The sequence below is a fragment of the Prionailurus bengalensis genome, chromosome D3, assembly GCF_016509475.1.
Source record: "Prionailurus bengalensis isolate Pbe53 chromosome D3, Fcat_Pben_1.1_paternal_pri, whole genome shotgun sequence".
In the NCBI taxonomy this organism is placed as follows: Eukaryota; Metazoa; Chordata; class Mammalia; order Carnivora; family Felidae; genus Prionailurus; species Prionailurus bengalensis.
In genome coordinates this window covers 26,426,670-26,447,592 of record NC_057356.1, presented here as the reverse complement: position 1 = coordinate 26,447,592, position 20,923 = coordinate 26,426,670, and the positions used below count along the sequence as shown (strand labels likewise).

Here is a 20,923-nt window from a genome sequence, read left to right as displayed (position 1 = left end):
GCTAATACATCTGGGCCATGAAGTACTAAGTCTCTGGGGGTCCTGAATTATAACTCAGGTGCTGGTATTACATAATATATATTATGTTATATAATATTATACTATAGATATGTGTTACATATAGTATATGTATTTCACAAATCTATAAATTCAGCACCAAAGCTATAATTCATGTATATTAGTACTACATAATCTTTCCAGATAATGAGTGGCCCTGGGCATATGACGTATTTACAGTTAAACCTTAAACGATGGGGGGTTGGGGTCAGGGCTGTTGGCCCATCATACAGTCAACAACCCACGTATAACTTTTCACTCCCCCCAAAGACCTAACTACTAATAGCCTGCTGTTGACCAGAAGGCTTACCGATAACGTAAACAGCTGATTAACACAAAATTTGCCTGTTATGTGTCTTATATGCTGTATTCTTAAAATAGAGACAGCGAGAAGAAACAAAACGTTATTAAGAAAATCATGAGAGAAAATGCATTTACAGACCTGTCCTGTGTTTCCTGGGGGAAAAAAAAAAAAAAGAAACCATATCCACGCGGAAGTGGACCCACACGGTTCAAACCTGTGTTGTCCCAGGGTCAACTGAATTCTGCTGTCTACCGGGCAGTCTCTGTGGCGCACACTGAAAGGAAATCGTCTCACTTTTCAGGATATTTGAAAACTTTAAGAAAAAAAATCTTCCTTTTTTTAAACACATGGGATTCAGTAAGTTAGCTTGCTTTCAAGAGAGTCAATGTGTAGCGTGCTGTTTGAGAGCTGTCTAGGTGTGTATGGATGGATAGGTTCGTAGGTATAAATCAGGTAATATGAAACGTGAGCCTCCACGATGGTGCTTTTCATTTAGGATTCCTGGAGTATTTATCCAAAAAAACATAAAACGGTCAGGTACTTATGACACAATAGCAGTCACCTTAGGCCATCCTCTTATACACCCGGCGTGACCATCTTTTAAGGATGTCACCTGGATTTATTACATCATTTTGATATTTGTAAAAAATCATTAGCTTACAAGCCAACGTTGCTAGACCTTCCCTGGGCTGCCGTGTCAAAAACAGCCTCTCCCCATTTGCTCACGTAAGTCACACGGTGCTTCATTGTCTGCTGACAGCCTGATCGGTAGAATTCAGATGGGCGTGCGACACAGCGAGGGTACGTGTGAGTCACGGCCGCTCAGAAATCAATTCTGTGTGAGAGTTATCGAGACGTTCCTTTCTTTGCCGTTTCCTCTGAGATGCCGTAGTTTAAATTTTGTGCGTGTTTCTTTGTAGCCATTCCCCCTCGCTTCTAGAATATCCTCAGAGAAAGAAAAAGACTGATTTTTTTTTTTTTTTTTTTTTTTTTTTTTACTTTTTCTTCTGAGCTGGTAGTTTTCCATATTATTTATCAATTGAATGGAAGACGTTGGGAAATAGTGTGAAGTAATTTGTCATTTTTTTTTTTTTATGGCTAGCAAAATTTACTGACGATGGAACAGATTCTGTCTGTGGAAGAAACTCAGATTAAAGACAAGAAATGCATTTTGTTGAGGATAAAAGGAGGGAAGCAATTTGTCTTGCAATGTGAGGTGAGTTTTTTGGGTTTTTTTTTTTTTTTTTTTTAAAACATGTCCCTTAGGTGCAAGTTTGGGCAGCTATACATATGTCCAGCGAAGATGGCTGCCTGGGTATGAAACCTCTGCTTAAATCCATGCTTTATCACTTACTTAGCAGGAAAGCCCTGGGGTACCAGGAGCTCAGCAAATTAGCAGTTACCGTCAAAGATGTGAAAGTCAGAAAATAGCAGGAGGGGAAGACCGTGGAGTAATTGGATTGCCCTATCTGGAAACTGTCCACTGTTTACTAGGGGTCTATTTGTCATCGAGTCTCCCAGTTCTTTTTTTTTTAAGTTTATTTATTTATTTTGAAAGAGAGAGGATGAGCAGGGGAGAGGCAGAGAGAGAAGGAGAAAGAGAGGGAGAGAGAGAGAGAGAGAGAGAATCCCAAGCAGGCTCAGCCTTGTCAGTGCAGAGCCCCGTGTGGGGCTCGAACTCACAAACCATGAGTTCCTGACCAGAGCTCAAGTCAGACACTCAGCTGACTGAGCCACCCAGGCGCCCCTGGTCTCCAGCATCTTTCAGCATGTTTGAGGCTGAGGCTTGGATGTTTAATCAAACGCAAGATACCAAAGTGACTCCTCTAAGGGGGAATGCCGTCTTTCTCGCTCCAGAGTTCTACCGTGGCCCACATTTAATTCCTCTGAGGTGCTGGTGTGTGTGTGTGTGTGCACGCGTAGGTGCAGGTGGGGGGTGGGGGTATACGGTATGTGTGTAGGCGTGGGAGGGTGTCTCGGGTGTGGAGGGCGGTGGGGTGTGCGTGGGTGGGTGTGGGGGGTGGTGTGCGCGCGAGAGCATATTTAGAGAGAGAAACCGGCAGTAGATGCCCAGCCTGTGTGTTGAGTAACTTCACCGCCACAGGGCCCGCGTGAAGGTGCTGGTTAATTTGTCAGAGCTCCCCCTCAGGTATTATTTTACAGACTTGAGTTTAGAAATCAGAAATCGGAGGTCACGTCTGAGCAGATCACTGGCGGTGCTTCGGAGTGGGGATCAGGAGGGGCGCCCTAGGGGCTTTGCCGGCCTGGCCCTGCTTCCCGCGGAAGGCCCCGGAGGAGGCCGCCTGTGTGGCCCGCAGTGATGCAGGCCGCTGCGGGCCGGAGAGCAGCACGTCACTGTCGTTGCCAGAGGCACCCCGGCTGTCGGCAGGACGGGCCAGCCCGTGGCAACTTCTCCCTTTGTGTCTCCGTGCAGAGCGACCCCGAGTTTGTGCAGTGGAAGAAGGAGCTGACCGAGACATTTATGGAGGCCCAGCGGCTGTTGAGACGCGCCCCCAAGTTCCTCAACAAGTCCCGCTCCAGCGTGGTTGAGCTGTCCAAGCCTCCCCTCTGTCACAGGAACAGCAATGGCCTCTGACACCCAGGGCAGGAGGGTCCTGGGGAGACAGGGCCGCAAGGAAGCCCGTGCTGAGGGTTTTCAGCCCTTGAGATGGAGCCTTTTGGAGAAGGCCGGGGGTCGGAGGTTCGGTCCCCGTGTCCCTAGGGCCCCTCCATGGCCGGGAGGACCCAGGACGCTGAAGTGCTCCCAGTAAGAGCGCTGACCGCTGTCGGCATGGGGCCGGCCAACCCCCCCCCTACACACCCCCCTCCCCCCGAGTGCCTCCCTCTGCATCACATCTGTCCACGCTCGAAACTACTGAAGACACAAGTGAAAGTTCTTTTCCTTCATCGCGTCCCGGTTTGGGTATCTATGAACTTAGAACTTGGAATGATTCCTGCCCATCCCTTCGATCTGTACGTCTGACCGTCAGACACATCTTGCGCTTGCCAGGACGGAGCGCAGCCCTCTGCCGCATCGGGCACGGATGGCCCGGGCGCTGCCTCGTTCCACATGCCAGTTACCCCGGTGCCTGGTCCACGCGGCCGTAGGGCAGGACGTGGGCACACCCACCTCTCGTTGCCCGGGGCTGAAAGGCGAAGATACTTGCTGAGAAGGCTGCACTTGGGCCCCCACCGTGTGTGCGGAACCACGGGTACCAGCCTGCCTCCGACAGGGAACAGAGGGAGTGTGCCCTCAGAGGACGTGGCCGTCGCTCGTCACTGAGGGCGTTCCACAGCGGATCGTGGGAAGGCCTGGCGGGCTGTGAAGGCAAGGCCATGGGGTTTTGGCTTCTGGGGCAACAGCGGTTTCTCAGACATCTTCAAATAAACACATAGCACTTTCACATGTCTGGGTGCACACGGCTGCTGGGGGGCGAGTCTGTCTAGGGTTCCGACGGTAAGCGGTTCCGGGACCCGCTCGTTCCAGTTCCTTCTGCCTGCCCTCAGGACCCGCATCCATAACGGGTGTGTACAGGGAGGAAAGAATCGCTCCATTTCACGTTGTAGCATAACTTACAGTGAATTTCATTGATTAAAGGATGCTGAAGAATGAATGTGTCCAGATGGGCTAACCGCATCTGTTGACTTTCCTGTCGACCTTGGCCTGTCGTTAGTGAGTAGTACTTTGCCACCCCGGGTGGGTCGCCCCACGCCTGACACAGCAGGGGAGAGGAAAGGCCCTCTCCCTGATCCCGGAGGCATCTTGTCATCTCCCCCCACCCCCGGCTTGCTCTCCCGCCACGCGCCCTGCGCCCTTTTCACGCCCCAAATAAATGCTGGGCTGTAAGAAGCGGTGATTTTCCCAGTGCAGTCCTCTCTGTCATCAGACTAAAAATAATAACAATAATTTTTTTAAAGTCCACATATCTGTCTTCTTAGTACAGTCTCGTATGTTTCTAAGTTTACTAACAATACCAACAACCGATCACAGCTGTCTGCATCCTGCCCTCGATATTTTCAGTGGGTCCAAATCTCTGGGTCCTGTGCTCATTGGGAAAGGCAGTACTTTTTAATGCAATTCTGTTTGGAGAGTTTGGAAGATAATTACAGAACGTGTTTCATTTCATAGGAGTTGCTTCGGAAAAGAAATCTGGAGGTTCCTTACCCATCTCAGCTACCAGTTGGGGTCTACATGAGCGTATCCGTTCTACTCGGCTCTTGCCAGTAGAGGAGGAGGGGTGCCCTAGTTACATGCCTTCCCCTGGTTTAAAAGGGAAGACTGACGTTCACATTCTGTTTTCAAAACAAAAACAAAAACACCCAAAAAACCGCTAGCAACAGAAAAGCAGTTGTTCCTCACAAAGGGTGAGCGCCTTCCCGACTGTGGTTAATGACAGCTGTCCCTGCTGTCACCAGCCCCATTGCAGGCTCCCATGCGCTCAGCACGTACAGTTTGCTGCGCCCCGAGTCCCCGCTCGACAGTCAAGGCCCTCGGGCACAGACTCCTCGAGGGGCTGGGCTTAGCGTCTCCCCTTTCAGACCCGGGTGCGTCAGCCACGCCAGTGTGCGGCTGTTTGAAAGATACCTTTTTCGCTCCAGAGTAGAACAGAAGGTTCATCTGCCTTTTAGAAGGAAAATGTGAATTGGGAAATCGCCTGAGAGCCCTTTTGCCTCAACCTTAATTCCCAGTGCTGGGGTCTTGTCTGGCCTGTCTCCTACCTGCACTTGCCCCCACAGGCGTCCTGACGGGGCCAGTTTCTCCGCTGCCAGACAGAAGACACCTCTGGGACCCTTCTGTGCCAGCGCCTTGTGCCTGCATGGCCTTGCGTGGCCAAAGAAAGCCGCTGGTTTATTTCATTATTATTATTTTTTTAATGTTTGTTTATTTTTGCGCACGAAAGAGACGGCACAAGCAGGGGAGGGGCAGAGAGAGAAGGAGACAGAGAATCGGAAGCAGGCTCCAGGCTCCCAGCTGTCAGCACAGAGCCCCAGGCAGGGCTCGAACTCACGAACCGTGAGATCGTGACCTGAGCCGAAGTCAGATGCCCAACCGACTGAGCCACCCAGGCACCCCAAGCTGCTGGTTTAGAAGTCTTGGCATACTTGGCTATTTCCGAAGGTTTTAAGAGTGTCACATCATTCCTAGACGTTTGACCCTTCCTACGTTTGGACCAGTCAAAAGGACAAAATTCACACATTTTTCTCATTATCCAAGGAAGATAAAGTTGGTAATATTTTTATAAAGTTACAATGTCTTGATTTCATAAATCAAGGGAATGAAAAGGGCAAAGTCTAAAAACAAAGATGATCTTACCTCTAGCTGCTATACAACATGTATGGAATCCATGAAAAACTTGAGTGAGTCCAAGGTTATTTTTTTAAGCCAAAATACTCTCACTGGTGCAGTCGCTCCTTCATGGCCTTGGGGGGTCGTGGTTTTTCCTCCTGTCTCATGTGGAAGTAGGAGTTTTCAGCAAAACTTACAGCAGTTCGCTGGTTCCGTGCTAATGGAAATGATTGGCCAGTTCACTGACATTACGATTTCAGGATCCGTGGGGAAGAAGGGCCAGCCGTGGAGGACAGCAGCCTTCCAGCTCCAGAAAGACCACAGCGACAACACGCAACCATATGTTTGAAGCAAGACTGAGCTCGATTTGTGATTTGAAGTGCGCCACACGGATATCAGAAACCATCGTTTTAAGGCCCTCACTGGCCATTAAAAAATAGCCTTTACCAATTGACAGCTTTAACTACACGAGAAAAGATGGAAGAGTGGTTTTTCTCTGATGATTTAAAAAATTTCATTTGACATTTGTAGTTGCACCAGTTCAATCACAGCATTTGCCTTTTCGACGGAATCGACTTCATGTCAGGAAGAAAACCAGGTTCTCAAAGTTGGACCTCTTTCACGCGATGTAAATCTAGAAAACATACTTTCAAATGCGCTGGCTAACTTAAGATAAGACTTATCTTGTAAGACTTCATCACACGTGGGTTTTTTTCTCAGTCGCGTTCAGGGAAGTGTTTCTGGGTCATCCAGAGACGCCTGATGAATGACCTCCTCTCCACCCCTAAGGACTGACACGTTTGTGCCCCGAGAGGAGGTGGGGCTTCACTGGAGTCTGGCAGGTGGTGGCTGGGGGGGCTGTGGGCTGGAGGGGTGAGTGGATTGGGCGCCGCCCCCCCAGACAAGGGCAGTGGTAGGAATGGGGCAAAGGAAGGAAGACGTTACCTTGCAGGTCAAAACTCACAACCTTTACACCAAGCGCCATGCAAACGCCCGAGTTAAAGCTGGCTGATTCTTTCCCTCCTTGAAACAGGAGTTGAATAGTAATTATGGTGAGACACGGCCACTTTATTTTCAGTTATGGAGCCTCTGAACTTATAAATAGGCCATTGGCTTTCCATCAGGACTCTGCACAGCACCCAGAGCTAACACCCTATTTGGCCATGCCTTGCTGCTCCCCAGAGGGCCAGACGCAGGGTCTGGGTGGCTATCCCCAGGGCCATGTGGCCAGCTGCAGACATTGTTGCACATCCATTGAAGCCACAGGAAGCCTCCCAGAATAACAGCACCGGACTTGCTGTTTAAGCCATGCTCACTCCTCGAGGAGCTTGGATACTGGGTGCCTGGCTGGCTCCGTCGGCAGAGCACGCGACTCTTGATCTCGGGGTTGCAAGTTCGAGCCCCACGTTGGGTTAGAGATTACTTAATAACGATCCGTAGAGTGAGCTTTTAATAGTTTGAATTTGAAAACGTTTTTTCCGAAAGATCTAACCTGATTTTCCCTCCCGCGAAAAGTTGCCCCGAGAGATTTGAATTAATTACTTGAATTCATACGAATATGAATTTTTTCTTTTTACCCAGGCTACATTCAAATAAGTTTTTTCCTGTCGAATTAATGAAAGTTGAACTCTAAAATAATACGATTTCCTCAGGTCGTAATGGACTTTAGATTTCTTTCACTCTCAAAAACTAATAGACCTGCTGTTTTACAGCTGAGGGACAGGGATGCCCCCCCAACCCTGGAAGTGCCCAATGCCCAGACACTCACTGACGTGGCCGGGGAGCACTGACCAATAAATGCGGCACCCCAAATGTTAAATTACCTTTATTTAAACACACACACACACACACACACATACACACCAGAAAATGGATTAACAGTATATGCATTTCATCAAAAACCTACAGGAATAAAAACTGCCTTTTAAGGTTTCAATAACTCAGCATTCTTAGAGGAAACTCTCTTATACCACCATCTCAAAATCATCTCTGAATACTGTTAACTCTGCTCCCATATTTTATTTTGTCCTACTATAAAATGTCTTTCATGTAAGGGTAGGGAATGGAGAAATATTTCTAACCGTGCACTTGTAATTACAAAGGACTTGAAATTTAATTTCTTTCTTGTTTCTCAGTTGATTAACATTCCATGCTGTATATATTATATGTGGTTTGTAAGCTAAACACTGGCCATTTTTTAAGTTCTGTTGTTAAATTGTATTTTTCTATGTTTTAAATGATTATGATAGATTTGGCTTTTTCTGGGTAACATAAAGATTGCTAAACTGCATATACAAATATATATATATATATAAACAGAGTTCTATTTTAGCACAAAAGCATTTTATATTATTTATTGAATCCTTACGTTCGTTTTCCATCGAAGCATTCCTTATTTCTGCTCCTTTTTATTTGTATAGTTTGTTATTTAAAGAAAAGGCAGTCCTTTCTGTTTCTCATAAGCTAAAGCGGAAATAACGCGCGCAGCCACATGGGGCCAACAGCCGTCCCCACTGCCATGGACTGTTTTCAACAAAAGCTTATCGGCTGCTCGGGGCTGAGTAGCGCCTGCGCTTTCTCGACAACATCTGACAGCAAACTTGCCATGAAATACTGCTTTCATCTACCTCTTCAGAAGCCGTCCTGCTCGTTGACAGGTACCCCACACGCTTTCTTCTAGACTGGCTGCATCATAAACGAGTCTCAGTAACACGGTTTGGCGGGATTCCCTTTTGATGTCAGTTCTAAAGCCACGGCCTCGTCCTAGCGAGCGGGGCAGGGAGACGTCCCTTCTGTTCCATCATCCTTCAGCCCAGATCATCATTTCCTGGTCCGATTGTGCCGAATCCCCGCCACCCGTCTCGCCGTCGCCCCGAGATGCGACTGTTGCACCTGACTTACCAAGCACCGAAGGAAAGGTCCGCCCTCGGCACTCGTTACGAATGGCCAGCTGTGTTTGAAAACACCACTTCCGAGGAGTTGCACATTTGAACGTGACTTTCCCCTGCCCCCTCACTGCTTCCAAATGGTTTGGAAAACGGGATCATAAAGGCGAACGCCCTCATCTAGGATTAAAACTTTGCGAGAGGTTGTATTTGCAAGGGGTCTTATTTTCGAGCGGACAGACCGGTTGACATGAGCTGGAATGACCGGTCCCTGGGAGAAGGGGTCCCTCCTCACATGCTGACATTTCTCTCTGCCTGTCTTCCTCGCTGGGCAGCCACCAACACGGTAACGTATTTACTGTATTCTTGGCAAAGTGTCACATCCCGAAAGAAAGAAATTCGCTTCCTGTTGTGCGTTGCTCTACAGCCTTATTGTAAATCTAGATACCGTAACCTATAAAATCACCATGTAATTCCCGTGTGATCTCTCTTCCCGTTGATCGTGCCAATGGAAGTCTATAGCCCGCCCCCAGTAGACACCTAACTAGTGCACGTTTCAAGTCCTCTCCCACGTGAGATGCTGTTCCACGCCTGCGGCCACCCGCCCTGTGCAAGGCACGTGCAGTCCATTTAATGATCACCGGCTTTCACGGTTACTTTGGAGCAGCTAGGCTGGCTTTCCATGTTGATAAACTGCTTACCTAAAATCTCAATAAAAAGCATCTGTACAAAGATTTCTACTCTGGTGTGCTGTCCTCCCACCTCAACCCCTCTCCCCCGCCCCTGATTCAAAACTGCGTTGTTTTTTTGTTTTTTTTTTATCAAGCTGCTAAGACGTCAGGAAGTGACTCCTTTTAACGAATCCTGGTTTTGAGAACGCTCCACACAGGAGCCGATTTTATAAAGAGGAAGAGGACTGCATTTCTGTGGTTATCTGGAGTGTTGGAGCACTGTCTCCTCCCCACTTAGTCTAGGCTACCCCAGCACTCCCCCTGCCACCCCCCCCCCCCCCCCGCTGCTTACTCTCAGGGTGACCTTGGAGTCCCTCCCGGAAGTACAGACCCCTTACTCTCCATCCCTGCTCCCACGGAGACGAGCTGAGAGACCCCAGGGTGCACGTCAGTTTAAACCAAAAATCCAAGGAGGTGGCGTGGCACATCTGCCCGCCTGGGGGCCCACAGGTGGAGGGTAGGCTGGCTGTTTCCTGTCCTTGAGCTGGAAGCACGTTCTGTGTCTTGCCAGTTCAGGAAAGAAGGAAAGTACGATGGACTCGTGTAGCCATCTGGTTTCCCCGGAATGTGCTCGTGTTTGCCGATTTGAAACCATTTGTCAGAGGAGTTGTGCGGAGGCCCGGCTGTGGAGTGGGTGGTCCGCTCCGTGGGCAAAGGGTGGCACGCAGCCGAGGCCTCGGTCGGATGCGCCCTGTAACGAGGGCCGCTCCCGAGAGCTGCTGGCCCGGCAGGACGGGGTGAGTGCTGGGCCCCCGACTCCCAGCCGGCCGCTCTGGGCCACCTGTTCGCTCTGCGATTTTCTCGTTCCTGAATTACGAGCGTTCGATTAGATGCGCCCAAGGGACCATCCCAACCAAAAACATCCAAGTTTCGACTAAGGGTGAATGTGAGGGACCGTTTACAAGCAAACAGGGAGCACCTGCCATGTCCCCCAGCTTGTTCCACATTGTCTCACGGATAATTGCTGCTCTCCCTTCTAAAGCACGCATTCCCAGCACCCCCCATCCCCTCCCCCTTCCCAATCCTGCCCCGACTGTGCGGGGTGTGGACCCCATGGCAGCGCAATGGGCAAGGACAGAAGAGGACAGGAGCCCCAGGCCCTCCCCTTCCTCAGGCACCAGAGGTGGGCACCAGAGGCACCAGAAGAGCGTTTCTCGGACCCAGCAAGTTTGGGGCTGGGTCAGTCTCTGGCGGGGACAGCGGCACGTCCTGGGCACTGTAGGGTGTTGAGCACCACTCAGCCTTTGCTCGCTGGATGCCAGTGCCCACACCCCTCCCAAGCCAGTCTGGACAACCCCAGACGTTGCCAAATGTCCCTTGTGGGGGCAAAGCCACCCCCCCAGTTGAGAACCCCTGGTATAGACGATGGGAAGTTCTCTGTGTTGGGGACAGAGTTGGGGCAGGGACTCCACCAAGGGGAAAGGTTGTTGCCAAGGATACTGGCCAGGACTCTTAACTCCTGGGAGCTCCTGAGGACCGTGAGTTCTGCCATGCGGTGGTTGTGGCCAAATTCATTGTCGTGCCAGGAAATGAGCTGGACAAAGTGGTGTTGGAGGTAATGCCATCCCCAAAGGAGGAGGAGCAGGCGTTACTGTTAAGATTGCGGCAGTGGGGGCTGGTGCTTCCTGGGGCCCAGAGCGCCCTCTGACACCTGCTGCATTTCCTTCTTGATATCAATGCCTTGGACAGATTTTTCTAGACCGCAGATCTGATCCATGAGATGCAGTGGGGGCGGGGACACGAAACAGCATGCCAGTGAGCTTCCCGGTCATTTCAGGGTGGAATTTGCCCATGGCTTTGGCCAGTGACTGCAGGGGTGAGTGTGGATGCATTGTGTCCAGGTGTAGCAGCAATGGTGCTGACTGTGGTCATGAGTCGCTCTACCTTGCCAAATATGTCACGGATGACCTTGGCCAAGGGTCTGTAGTGGGTAGCGTCATGTGCTGTCCAGATCGTCCTTCACGGAAGAACTTCTCATCTGGCTGCCCGAAGCCGTTTTGGGGGCCTTTGTCACAGCTAGACATCCCCCCCCATCTCATTTCTTCTCCATCCTTCCATTGGTATAGGTACCAGAGAACTCGTCAATAAACTTCTGTTCCTTGAATTCTGTCTCAGAGGCAGCTTCCCCCCAAGACAACAGTCTGCAAGGTCAGTCCCAGGTGCGGTGGGAGAAAGCAGGGGCTGAAGTGGGGCGTGGGGGCCTGGATCACCCACTCCCCGGCTGGCCGTGGTCAGAGATGGGAATCGGTGGTCGTAGATGGAACATAGAAAGCCCCTAGTTCAACGAGAGGGGGCTCCGAGAGTGCAAATTTGCAACAGAGGTGAGTTGGGACGGTGTGCCAGTGGAGGGAATACACTGGCCGCTATGTCCTACCAAGCTGCGAAGAGGTCGCGGTCTCAAAAAGAACTGCGGGCGCCAGTTCAATGTCCGGCTCTTGGTCTTGGCTCAGATCATGATCTCACAGTTCGTGGGTTCGAGCCCCGCGTCAGTCTCTGTGCTGGCAGCTCAGAGCCTGCTTGGGATTCTCTGTCCTCTCTCCTTGTCCCTCCCCTGCCTTGGGCTGTCTCTGTCTCACTCAAAATAAACCAATAAACTTAAAAAAAAAAAAAGAACTGCAACCTTGGAAAGGAACCTCGAGCATGTGCCCCCAGGAGGATAACACTGATTTACAGAAGACTGATAGTGTGGGAATCTTCTTGGATGTTGAGGCATCGGTCCAAGCTTGTCCCATATCTATCTTGGTGGATTTTGCCAGAGGTGGGGGCGGGGGGATGACTCAGGGCCTGGTTGGTCTCACAAAGCGGGCTGAACGCAGCTTTGTGTGGCTCCACCGGTTCCGTTCACTTTAGTGGGGGGTGGGGAGCATTTTTACTGAACCGCCCCCTTGTTATATTCATTCCCTGCCCACAAATACAACCTATCATCCCAGGGCCACCTGGGTGGCTCAGTGGGTTAAGCGTTTTGAGTCTTGCTTTCAGCTCAGGTCAGGATCTCACAGTTGGTGAGTTCAAGCCCCACGCCGGGCTTGACGCTTAACCCATGCCTAACCCAAGCCCACCATAAACTGGAGAAGGTTTTGACGAAACACTTACAAAAGCTAATCACAAATAGGGTACCTAAACTTAATACAGTGCATGTTATCATCACTCCTACATGGAATCTAACCGTGACCAATGATATGAAAAAAACGTCATCGTCTTTCAACTATAAGAATTTAATGACCAACCTCCGAAAGTCTCACCCACTCCTTAAAATTATTAATGAATCCGTTATCGACCTCCCCACTCCACCCAACATCTCAGCATGATGAAACTTTGGCTACTCGTTAGGAGGCTGCCTGAGTCTACAGTCTAACAGGCCTGTTCCTCACTAGACGCTGACACAAACACAGCACCTGCCTTCTCACCCGTAACCCACCTTTGCCACGACGTTAACTGTGGCTGCATTATTTGATATACACATGCCAGTGGAGCGTCTGTGTTTTTCCCCTCCTTTATCATCTCAGCGCTAACAGCAGTTCGTCTTCTGTTCTCACGGGAGACAGGATCTCATAATCCCTCCGGAAGCGCACCCGACTCGGACAAAACCCCATTCCACCCGTACTGCACAATCAAAGATATCCTAGGTCTCTTACACCTTGTTCTAATACACAGACCGCGCAGAGCCTGCTTGGGATTCTCTCTCTCTCCCTCTCTCTCTCCCTCTTCCCTGCTTGTGCTCTCCCTCTCAAAATAAATAAACATTTAAAATACATACGTAACTTATCCCAAACCCCCAGCCGGCTCGCCTGCAGCTCGCTACTGTTTTTGCTTGTCCAGAACTGCAATCTGTCCGCAACCCCTAAATGAACTTGCCAGTTTCGAGCTTGCTTCCGTCCACCTCTTTATTTAGGGCAACAAAGAGTTTGCGAGAAGTGGGAGGGACAGTAACTACTGGACAGGGGGACGATGCGATGGGTGGCTATCGCTAAGCTTAATGGATGCTTTAAGGAAAGATAAGAAACAGCCGAGAGGAACCAGCTGCCAGTAGGAAACACTGAGAGGGCCACATCCACGGTGGGCGGGAAGGAAAACGAGGACCAGACCTAGGACCCAGGAATGAGATCAGATGAGTTCCAAAGGTGGTTAAACTCCCAAGGCAGGTCTGTCCGCTTGGCCAAGGCACGCTCGGCTTGGGGAAGAACGAGACCTTGTCACACGGGATGGGGACGTCCGAGCTGACGCCCTTGCAACTCTTGGACCTCCAGATTCCTCTGACCTCTCCAAGGCCGCAGACGTGTTCTACTCCTTCCTATGGAGAAATAGCACCCCCACCCCCAGCATCTCCCCCTCCCTTACCTCCTCGCCACTAGGCCTTTGGCTAGGGTGACGCCATTCATCCCCCCGCTGGGGAAGTGCTTGATGACGGAGGAAGGGAGTTCTATGCCAATGCAGCTGCAAGACGGAGCGAACGTGGATGGGCAGGGGCAGGGAGACATTTTCCAGGGACCGGATACCGAGGGTGTTAGAGCAAGGGGAGTGGGGCCGCAAGGCCAGATATGGGAGGGTATATGCATTCAGGGCCACTCTCCGGGGCTGCAGGGTTGTTACCCTGACAAGGACCCCGGCAGCCTGGCTCCTCCGAGCACAGAAAATGCTAGGGGAGGCTGGCCAGAATTCCTACGGTAGACCGAGGAGGAAGGGATTAGGAATACAGAGAAGTGGACACGCTTGAAGGGACGTACCAAGTAAGGCCGGAAAACCCACTAGGGCGGCCCAGAGGCCACCAGAACCACTAAGAAGTGGGTGCTGGCTTGTTTCTGCAGGCAGTGCAGAGTCAGGAGGAGCCTTTACAGAGCTACATGTGGTCATTCGGTCACTCAACAAACATTCCCTGAGCACCTACCATGGGCCATGAAGGACTAGAACGGTCAGTGGCCCAAGGATCCCAATGTTGTAGAAGGGAATCCTGAGGCCCAGTGAGATGAACACAGCGCTTTGAGATCAGGATTGGGCCCAGCTCCAAAGCCTGTGCCCTTCCCTGACACCCAGAGTTCTGGGCAGACATACCACCTCCAGACCCTGGCCAGGGGCTGGGCTTCGGGGGTCCTTCTACGGGGATCTCTCTCCCCTCCACACTCCGGGCTATATAGTCTTCTGTTCACCGGTTTTACTTCAGCCACCAAAGATTCCATGAGCACCTGCTTAGTGCCTGGCCTGGTGCTGTGTGGCCAGGATGAACAGGGGACTACAGACTAGTGGGAGATGGACAGACAGACAGACGGGCATCCAGAGAATGCACGATGCGGGACCAGATCCCGGGACACCTGCTCCGGTCCAGTTTCCGTACGTTTGGCGATTTATTCCATATGCACTTGTGGAGCACTTGCTGTGTACCAGTCACTTACAGACACAGACGCAGACCGTTCCTGCATCCCTGTGGGGACCATGACGCTCAGATGCACGGGACTGTTCTCCAGTTACCAGCACACACACACACACACACACACAGTTCTCTAAGAACACTGAGGATAATGGGAGCCCCACACGACACAGGCTGGGGGATAGCACTCAGCCGTCACAAGCCAGGTGGAAGCAATCACCCTAGCGTGTGGTGAGGTGGGGCGCATTGGGGGTCCCCGAGTCACAGGCCGTATGGAGACGATGAATAGAACGTGGCATCCCCAGAGGCAAAAGAGATGGGCCCCCCACAAGGGTCTTGCTCAAAAAAGAAGGAGGATCGGGAGGCTGAAGTCAGTTGCCCCAGTAAAATGGCACAAGCCATCCCTAGGCCATTCTGTGGACCCAGAACTGATGAACTGAAGACAGGGCCAGGTCTCCGGGGGGATAACCTGGCACCCCCAGGGCACGGGTGCACACTCACGGCTCCTTGGTCTGTGGTCTGTGCTGCAAAGGACCTACAGCCACTCCGGACGGTCTGTGCTCCAGAAATACCAGAAGGGGCCAAGTTTCCGGGGCCCTTGGTGGCAGTGCCTTCACGTTCTCGTGCTGTCCTGCCCCCCCTTGGGATGGAAGCCTAGAGACCGGAGACAAATGCTCAGCCGGGTGACAAACTAGTGCTGACGGGGGCTGCCCTACATTACGGCGCGGTCAAGGCAATACTTAGTTGTCCTGATGGATTTTCCAGCAACACAGGTAGGTACCAGGGGGATAATGCTGACGTGCCAGGTGCCCTCGGGACTCAGTTGCCTTCAGGTCAACCTAACCATCACTGCAGGTTGAGGCTGACGGAGACCCCCAGCCCAGCCTTAGAGAGCTATTTCTGCGTGTCCACCCCACCGTGTAAGACCGACAGCCACGAGAAGATAGAAAAGATCAACGGGACAAAAAAGCACCAAGATGCTTCAGGAGCTGGCAGGAGCGTGGGGGTGGGGGTGGGGTCAAGTTTCAACGTCAAGAGAAAAGCGTTTCCGTGAACTTCCAATAAAACGCTAATTCTCAGGGCACCCGGGTGGCTCAGTTGGTTAGGCCTCGGACTTTGGCTCAGGTCTTGATCTCGTGGTTCGTGAGTTCAAGCCCCACATCCGGCTCTCTGCTGTCAGCTCAGAGCCCACGTTGGAATCTCTGTCCCCCTCTCTCTCCGCCCCTCCCCCACTCCCCCACTCTGAAGCATGTGTTCTCTCTCTCTCTCTCTCTCTGCCCCTCCCTTACTCTGGCACATGCATGCTCTCTCTCTCAACAATAAATCAACATTTTATTGTATTTTATTATTTCATTTTATTTTAATTTTTTAATGTTCAAGGGCGCCTAGGGGACTCGGTCAGTTAAGCGTCCGGCTTCAGCTGAGGTCATGATCTCGCGGTCTGTGAGTTCGAGCCCCGCGTCGGGCTCTGCGCTGACAGCTCAGAGCCTGGAGCCTGCTTTGGATTCAGTGTCCCCCTGTCTGTCCGCCCCACCCCTGCTTGTGCTCTGTCTCTCTCTGTCTTTCAAAAATGAGTAAACATTTAAAAAATAAATAAATAAATGTTTTAATGTTTATTTATTGTTGAGAGAGAGAGAGCACGAGCAGGGAAGGGGCAGAGAGAGAGGGAGACACAGAATCCGAAGCAGGATTCGACTAAGCCATCCAGGTGGGCCAGTAAACATTTTACTAATTGTCAGCACCGAGAAGAAAGTAAATACTCTGAGAATAGATTGCTCTATCAGCCACAGGGGTAGAAAAATAACACGTACTACTGGTTGAAGTGTTTCTTTTTTTTTTTTTTTAAATTCACTCTTTATTTTTGAGAGAAAGAGAGTGTGGGGGGCAGGGGTAGAGAAATAGGGAGAGAGAGGATTCCAAGCAGCCTCCCCACTGTCAGTGCAGAGCCAGACTCGGGGCTCAAACTCACGGACTGTGAAATCATGACCCTCTGAGCATCGCGATGTTAGGAGTCGGACGCTTAACCTAACTGAGCCTCCCAGGCGCCCCGGCTGAAGTGTTTCTTAAGAGAAGCAGCATGTCATGTTTGAATGGAATGACCGTGGGCTTCGGAATCAGAAAGACCTGGATTTGAGTCCCTCACGAGCTGCGCGATCTTGCGTGATGTACTTAATCTACCGGTGTTCTTATTTTGCGCCTTCTGGGCAGCGGACAAAGCACTTCTTAAAAAATTTTTTTAAAGATTTATTTATTTTTGAGAGAGAGAGAGACAGACAGAGCGTGACCAGGGAAGGGGCAGAGAGAGGGAGACACAGAATCCAAAGCAGGCTCCAGGCTCTGAGCTGTCAGCCCAGAGCCAGATACGGGGATCAAACTCATGAACCGTGAAATCATGACCTGAGCCCGAAGTCGGAGGCTTAACCGTCAGCCACCCAGGTGCCCCGGACAAAGCACTTTTTATAGCATCCTGTTGGATGCAGCATTTAAGACTGGGCCCTCTGGGGCCAGCACCACCTGGGTTCCAATCCCGGCTTTCCACTGCTTTGGGCTAGTTGGTCGACCTTTCTGTGCCTCAGTTTCCCCCTCTGTCAGACGAGAGTGGGGAAAACCCTACCTGGTGCGGGGTTGTCAGGAATAGTAAATGAGCTCAGGAAAGCCCCCGGGATGGCATCTGGAGTGTGACGCGTGTTTTCCTGCATCGATTCTTCACCACGAGGCGGCAGAACTCGCTCCGGTTATTTTTTTCCAGAGTCCCGCTGGCATGCGGGGCCCGGCTCTCCTCCTCACCCAGTCCCCGAGGCCTCCGGTGGTTATCTGTGTGGGGCCGAGGCCGGAGTGTGCGGCCTGCCCGGGGACAGGGATGACGGCTGAGAATGTGCTTGCGTGGGGAGCTGTCCCCTCCCCTGCTCCGCGCCACCAAATATGTCCATGCTGTCCGATGCCTGGTCAACGGCCACCCCAGGCTGCCGTCTCCCGGCCAGACCTGGGGCTCACCGGCTAATTTTAGAAATGACTTGTCTGCTCAGCTGCTGCCATCACATTGGCGCAGAGGGAGGGTGTGGGGAGGACGGGGAGGAGCAGTCAGGGAAGGGGATGTGTGTGAGGGTGCGGGTGGGGGTGTTCCTAGCAATTCTCCTTCGCCCCTGCTGTCCAGGCTTGTTGGGGTCTCTGCACTGCCAGCCGGGGAGACCTCTCGGGCCGGTGTGGTGCCTGTGACCTGTGGCCTCGTGCAGAAAAGGTACCGTGGGGCCGGGTGTTACGATGGGCAGCTTGCGTGCGAGCTGATGGGCATACTTTTCCAGAATGTGCCTTTGGGGGCTGGGGCGGTGGGTGTCTGGCCCCGCGGTGGGTCTACTGAGGGCCTCTCCGGCCGGGTCGCGTCCGACAGCCCGAATCGCCGGCTTGGAAAGCAAGAGCATTTTGTGGAAGTCATTTTAGAAAATGCCAGGGCGAGCGGACTCTTTCAGGGATTCCTCCTTGTCTGTCGGGACCCACCCGTCGGCTAGCCATTTTTAAAAATGTGTTCGGAGTCCTAGGATACCCTCCACTTTGGAATCTTAGCCGACGCATGTCTGCTGGGTTCCTATTTCTCCTCCGCTACCACTGATTTCTGCGTAAGGGGTCGTCAGTTAACGGGTCAGGGAGTGACTCTTCCCATCCCCAACCCTGTGGAGGACAAGCCTTAATGGTAGTGGCTTTTGATTTTAAATAAGCATGTGCATGGTGGGGGAGGGGAATGGTGGTTTCCCGGACAAAAGCTTGAATTTCATGCGGCGCTGACTTGACCCTCTGTCCCAGGAGGCGCTTTATCGGGGACGCCTTGTATCAGGCATCTGTTTGAATGGAGAAGTTGCACAGACCTCAGTGGCAGGGGCGAGGGGGGTGGGGGGGACAGAGAGGGGGCCTTAGGCTAACGAGACCTCCCTCCCTGGGGGTCCGGAAGACGTCAGCAGCTGCTGCGGACGGCAGGGACACGGCCTCTGTGCTGCTTTCTTGTAGAGGCGGCTGGGAGGAAAAAGCCCAGCTGGTTCCAAGCCGCCCAGTCTGGCCTTGACCCGGCCGGGGCCTGGGCTTCCGTCCCACAGGGCCCGGAAAACTGGGCTGTGACTTTCTCTTTGTGGCCGGGCCAGGAAGATGCCCGCCCTGTTCAGTGCACCGGCTCGCGGCGGCTGAGGGTCCCTCTGGAGCGTCTAGCGTCCAGCACGGTGGTGGCTTCCTTGGGTGTTGTTTTTGCTTCTGATCCTAGCTGTGTTCGCGGAGCAATATGTCCGCGGGGCTCGGGGAGGGCCTGTGTCGCCGAAGCTATGAGTGAGCTCTAGAAAATAACAGAAGGAGAAGGCGGGCTGGGGAGAGAGGGAGGAAGAGGACGAACAGGGTCTCTCAGCCCCCTGACCTATGAGGGAGCGCCCTGTCACCACTTAGTAAATACCCGGTGCCACCTGCACGCAGGCCTGGTCACCTTGAGTCGCCTAGCTTGGGCTCTGCCGACTCTGTGACCTCGGACGAGTCCCTCCCCAGTTAAGCTTCAGTTTCCTCTTCCAGACCTGAGGGGGGTTGGGTGGGACTATCCTGGAGCTTTCTTCCAGGACCCGACATTGGGGCAGGATTTCTCCAAGTCTCTCTCCCTTCCTCAGCCTCACCTGGGGGCCTTTCAAAATGCAGATTCCCGAGGTGCTATATGAGACCCGCCCAACCGTCTTGGGGGAAGGAGCCCAGGAATCCGCAGATTTCAAACCTCACAGGTGGCTCGGTGCCCGTGAGTTGGAGAGCTGCCTTTCCTGTGGCATGAGCTAATGAAACCACAGAGAGGGGCTGCCCGGGACCCCCCACCCCCAACCCCGACCAGTGTCAGAAGTCAACATACAGTCACACAAACAAGAAACACACACACACACACACACACACAGACCTCTATTCGGGCCTGATTATTGCAAAATATCCCAAGGCCGGTGTCAGCCGGGGGAAAGATCAAGCCCTTCTGGTGGCTTTTCGAGAAGAGAACAGAAGGCCCAAAAGCCAGAGGGACTTCCTGAAGCTGCCAAAGATCAGGAACTCTAGCTGTGTTTCTCCTGGGCCGTGATGAGCCAGCCCTTCAGTGGGTCCCAGCTTACTGACCTGGTGGAGAAAAACACTGTCCCAACCGTCCGTTTTAAGCAGGTGGTAAGCTGCTGTGGGATACAGCACATCCTTCTTTTTTTTTTTTTAAGTTTTTACTTTAATTCCGGTTCGTTAACATACGGTGTTATATTAATTTCAGCTAATCTTTTTAACTCATAAACTTTATTTTTTAGAGCTGTTTTAGGTTTGCAGCAGAATTCAGGGGAAGGCACAGAGATTTCCCATGGACCCCGTGTCCCCACACACGCATAGCCTCCCCCATCATCAACATCCGCCACCAGCGTGGGGTATTTGGTACAATGATGAGCCTACATGGACACGTCATTATCACCTCAAGCCCATAGTTTACATTAGGGCTCATTTTTTTTTAATATTTATTTATTTTGAGAGAGTGAGCAAGCAGGGGAGGTGGAGAGAGAGAGAGAGAGAGAGAGAGAGAGAGAGAGAATCCCAAGCAGGCTCCACGCTGTCTGAGTATGGGGCTCAAACCCACGAACCGTGAGATCATGTCCTGAGCTGAAGGCAAGAGTCAGATGCTTAGCTGACTGGACCAGCCAGGTGGCCCACATTAGGGCTCATTCTTGCTGTTGGACCTTCTAAGGGTCCAACAAAGTAAAAAGTATAAATGACATGGTATCATGTGGGGGATTTTCACTTCCTCCGTGCTCCTCCTGTTCACCCTTCACTCCTCCCCAACCCTGGCAACCACTGATCCGTTTACTCTCTACATAGTTTTGCTTTTTCCAGAATGTCCTATAGTTGGAATCGTACAGAATGTCGCTTTTTCAGATCGACTTCTTTCACTGAACGGCATGCATTTAAATTTCCTCTGTGTCATTTCACGGTACCCTTCCGCCACAAGAAGCTGTGTGAAATTGAATTATTTGAAAAAATGGAGAACGTGGGTTTGAGACAAGTGGAGGGCCGCCGGGGGCTGTCAGACCCAGGCCCACCTGTAGCACAGAGAAGGGAAGCAACTTGCTCAAGGTCACACAGTTTTGCAGTACAGGTGGTGGGCTCAAAACAGCCCCTGCCCTCGGAGCGCCTGGGTGGCTCAGTCCGTTAAGCGTCCAACTTTGGCTCAGGTCACGATCTCGTGGTTTGTGGGTTCGAGCCCCGCATCAGGCTCTGTGCTGACAGTTTAGAGCCTGGAGCCTGCGTCGAATTCTGGGTCACCTT

The 20,923-nt window shown here is 51.8% G+C and overlaps 2 protein-coding genes across 4 annotated transcripts in view; both read left to right on the top strand.

The window, feature by feature from the left end:
• GRK3 (G protein-coupled receptor kinase 3) overlaps positions 1-4,283 on the top strand; it is a 126,331-nt gene extending 122,048 nt beyond the window's left edge. For both annotated transcript variants that reach the window (XM_043558071.1, XM_043558074.1), the window contains 2 exons: positions 1,464-1,577; positions 2,796-4,283. In XM_043558071.1, coding sequence (XP_043414006.1) covers positions 1,464-1,577; positions 2,796-2,957 — 276 coding nt within the window. In that variant the 3' untranslated portion in view covers positions 2,958-4,283. The remainder of the gene's footprint in view (positions 1-1,463; positions 1,578-2,795) is intronic.
• Positions 4,284-17,719: 13,436 nt separating this feature from the next.
• Positions 17,720-20,923, top strand: part of MYO18B (myosin XVIIIB) — a 258,283-nt gene continuing 255,079 nt past the window's right edge. For both annotated transcript variants that reach the window (XM_043558069.1, XM_043558070.1), the window contains exon 1: positions 17,720-17,864. The gene's annotated coding sequence lies outside the window, so the exon portion shown is untranslated. The remainder of the gene's footprint in view (positions 17,865-20,923) is intronic.